The sequence below is a fragment of the Lactuca saligna genome, chromosome 9, assembly GCF_052625555.1.
Source record: "Lactuca saligna cultivar CGN05327 chromosome 9, ASM5262555v1, whole genome shotgun sequence".
NCBI classification, from domain to species: Eukaryota; Viridiplantae; Streptophyta; class Magnoliopsida; order Asterales; family Asteraceae; genus Lactuca; species Lactuca saligna.
In genome coordinates this window covers 78,478,722-78,480,354 of record NC_136425.1, presented here as the reverse complement: position 1 = coordinate 78,480,354, position 1,633 = coordinate 78,478,722, and the positions used below count along the sequence as shown (strand labels likewise).

The 1,633-nt window shown below is 34.0% G+C and overlaps 1 protein-coding gene across 1 annotated transcript; it reads right to left on the bottom strand.

Moving 5' to 3' along the window:
• Positions 1-1,255, bottom strand: LOC145018058 (large ribosomal subunit protein uL29-like). The gene is made up of 4 exons (XM_078975993.1): positions 1,136-1,255; positions 909-1,044; positions 301-457; positions 1-205 (listed from the first exon to the last, which is right to left on the bottom strand). Exons 1-4 carry the CDS (start codon positions 1,137-1,139, stop codon positions 131-133), a joined length of 372 nt encoding a protein of 123 aa, XP_078832119.1. The 5' UTR covers positions 1,140-1,255; the 3' UTR covers positions 1-130.
• Between the last annotated feature and the right edge of the window lie 378 nt (positions 1,256-1,633).

Sequence of the window (1,633 nt, the reverse complement as noted above, 5' to 3'; positions counted from 1 at the left end):
TTCAAAGCAAAATCCAATATTTAATTGAACGCTAACAACCTTCAAATAATATCAAAACTCTGATAATAATTAAAAAAAAAACGTACACAAATCCAAATTCAAAACTGAAGAAAAAAAAGGGTTTCACTATCTATGCCTTGATCGCATACTTCCTCAATGGAAAGTACTTCTCTTTCTTCTTCTCCCTCTCTGTCTTCAAAGATACCTACACAAACAAAATGTTTCAAATCATCATTACATTCAGCAATTTCAATTAAATAAAAGGATTCAGCTATTTTACATCAACAAAATTTTTTGTACCTGATGTTTGGTGAGACGCCTGCGAATAGCTCTGGTTTTCTTGGGACGAAGGTCAAGAGGAAGATACTTCTTGTTCTTGTAAGCTTCCCTAAGCATGGCTTTTTGGGTCTGTGAGATAACAGTAAGCACCTGTGCAATCGATGTCCTCACAACTTTTCTGTAAACAAAAAATATAATATTTAAATAAACTACTACCAGAAACACTAAAAACATGAAACCTAATTTTCCATTAAGGTGTAATGCAGCAATCGACAAAACAAAACAAGTAAAGACTAAAGAGATAGAGTTTTACTACGATTTCTGTCTAATTGGAATCTGTCGATTTAAAAAAGCTTATATACAGAATGGCTAAATCAAATAGGAACATGGGTGTGAAACTGTGAATCTCAATATAGTTTCGATGTGTGCGAACTTCTCAAGATGTATATTTCGAGAGCTTAGTGTGCAGTAGTTGACAATTTTGGAGGCGTACATTATGAATGTGGATTGATAAAGCTAGATTCACTGATGTATAAAAAATCTCACTAAAGCATAAACTTGTTGCAAACGAATTCGTAATGTTTGAAATCTACAATATCATGTATATAGAGGAAAATGAAATAGCTTACATCTTGGAGAGCTTGTTGGGCGCACCACCGGTGACCTTAGCGACACGGAGAAGAGCAAGTTCGGCTTTGAGATCCTTCAATTGAGCAAACAAGTCAGCCTTGGTTTTGCCCCTCAACTCATGAACTTTGATCCGAGCTGTATTTCACGTAACAATATGGAACAAATCAGACAAAATTATACAAACAAAATCGAAAGATTCATCGGATCATCGAAATGCGAAAGTTACCCATTTGATTGAGTGTAATCAAAGCAGATGCAAGCTGCAATGGAGGGTGGAGGCTGCGTTGAAACCCTAGATACGGAAAATGGTCGAAATCTTAGGGTTTAGTTATGACGGCTTGCATTTATACGAAAGGGTCCACACTCCACAGTCCGCACGATACAAAATGGGCTTAACTCGGATCTCGTACAAATTAGATTGAATCACATTATAGAGATCACTATTTGGCCCAATTTATTTCTTTCGTATCACTAGTACCGGGTTTTTTAAATGGGTATGGTTTAATGAAAAACTAGATTATGATGGTGTAAAATGCAGGGAACATACAAAAATGTATGTGTAAAGGTATAAAAAAGTTGGTACTATAAAAAAAAAAATAAAGTAACATAAACAGAGTTAGCATTATTGCTAATATTTAAATGTTTGAAAAAAAAACAATGAAACACTTGAATATCTATAATAGTTGAATGATCTCTTTGTAAACATAATTTTTTATTTTATTAG